Here is a 1,207-nt window from a genome sequence, read left to right as displayed (position 1 = left end):
ATACACACATATACACACATACACACACATACACACACATACACACATACACACACACATACACACATATACACACATACACACGCATACACACATACACACACATACACACACGTACACACACATATACACACATATACACACATACACACACATACACACACATACACACATACACACACACATACACACATATACACACATACACACGCATACACACATACACACACATACACACACGTACACACACATATACACACATATACACACATACACACACATACACACACATACACACACATACACACACATACACACATACACACACATACACATACACATACATACACATACATACACACATACACACATATACACACGTATACACATATACACACACATATATACACACACATACACCTACACACATACACATACACATGCACTCACATACACACACATACACACATACACACACATACACACACATACACATACACATGCACTCACACACACACACACACACACATACACAGGCATACACACACTTGTACATGTATACACACAAGAAAAATATATCCATCTATTGTCAGTAAATGGTGATTTAAAACAACAACTGAAAATAAACTGACAAAAAAATAGGTGCAGTTCGTTTTAACAGCTGGCCTGTAATGAATTGTTTGTTTTTGATTTGTTTCTTAGTTTTGAAACATTTCTGTTACAACGTAGATCTTAGAGCCTGTTTTGTTTCTGGTTTTTTAAACATTTCTTTACAACGTACATCTCAAAGACTGTTTTATTTCTTTTGTAAAAAAACATTTCTTTGACAACGTACATCTCAGAGCCTATTTTGTTTCTTGTTTTTTTACATTTCTTTTACAACGTACATCTCAGAGACTGTTTTATTCCTTGTTTTTTTTTACATTTCTTTGACAACATAGAGCTTAGACCCTGGTTTGTTTCTTGTTTTGTCAATGCCATCTTGGTGACGTCACAGCCTGTTTTGTTTTTCCCCTCAGCTGCTGGAGGTCATCTTCGCCATTGTCATCTTCAAGGACTCGGCCAAAGTCTCCCCGATCTGAGCGAGATGACGTCACCAAGATGTCTCCCCGATCTGAGCGAGATGACGTCACCAAGATGTCTCCCCGATCTGAGCGAGATGACGTAACCAAGATGACTTCCTGCACCCCCACCCACCCCCACCTCA

The 1,207-nt window shown here is 38.6% G+C and overlaps 1 protein-coding gene across 1 annotated transcript in view; it reads right to left on the bottom strand.

Annotated features, from left to right (window-relative positions):
• The window catches only part of LOC118477560, a gene marked incomplete in the record, with an annotated part of 25,726 nt that overhangs the window by 17,709 nt on the left and 6,810 nt on the right, over positions 1 to 1,207 (bottom strand). The window contains 1 exon segment of the mRNA XM_035969318.1: positions 1,017 to 1,203. Coding sequence (XP_035825211.1) covers positions 1,017 to 1,203 — 187 coding nt within the window.

Source organism: Aplysia californica, unplaced genomic scaffold (genome assembly GCF_000002075.1).
Source record: "Aplysia californica isolate F4 #8 unplaced genomic scaffold, AplCal3.0 scaffold00137, whole genome shotgun sequence".
NCBI classification, from domain to species: Eukaryota; Metazoa; Mollusca; class Gastropoda; order Aplysiida; family Aplysiidae; genus Aplysia; species Aplysia californica.
The sequence above is the reverse complement of the archived record's forward strand: the minus strand, read 5'-3'. Positions and strand labels throughout refer to the sequence as shown.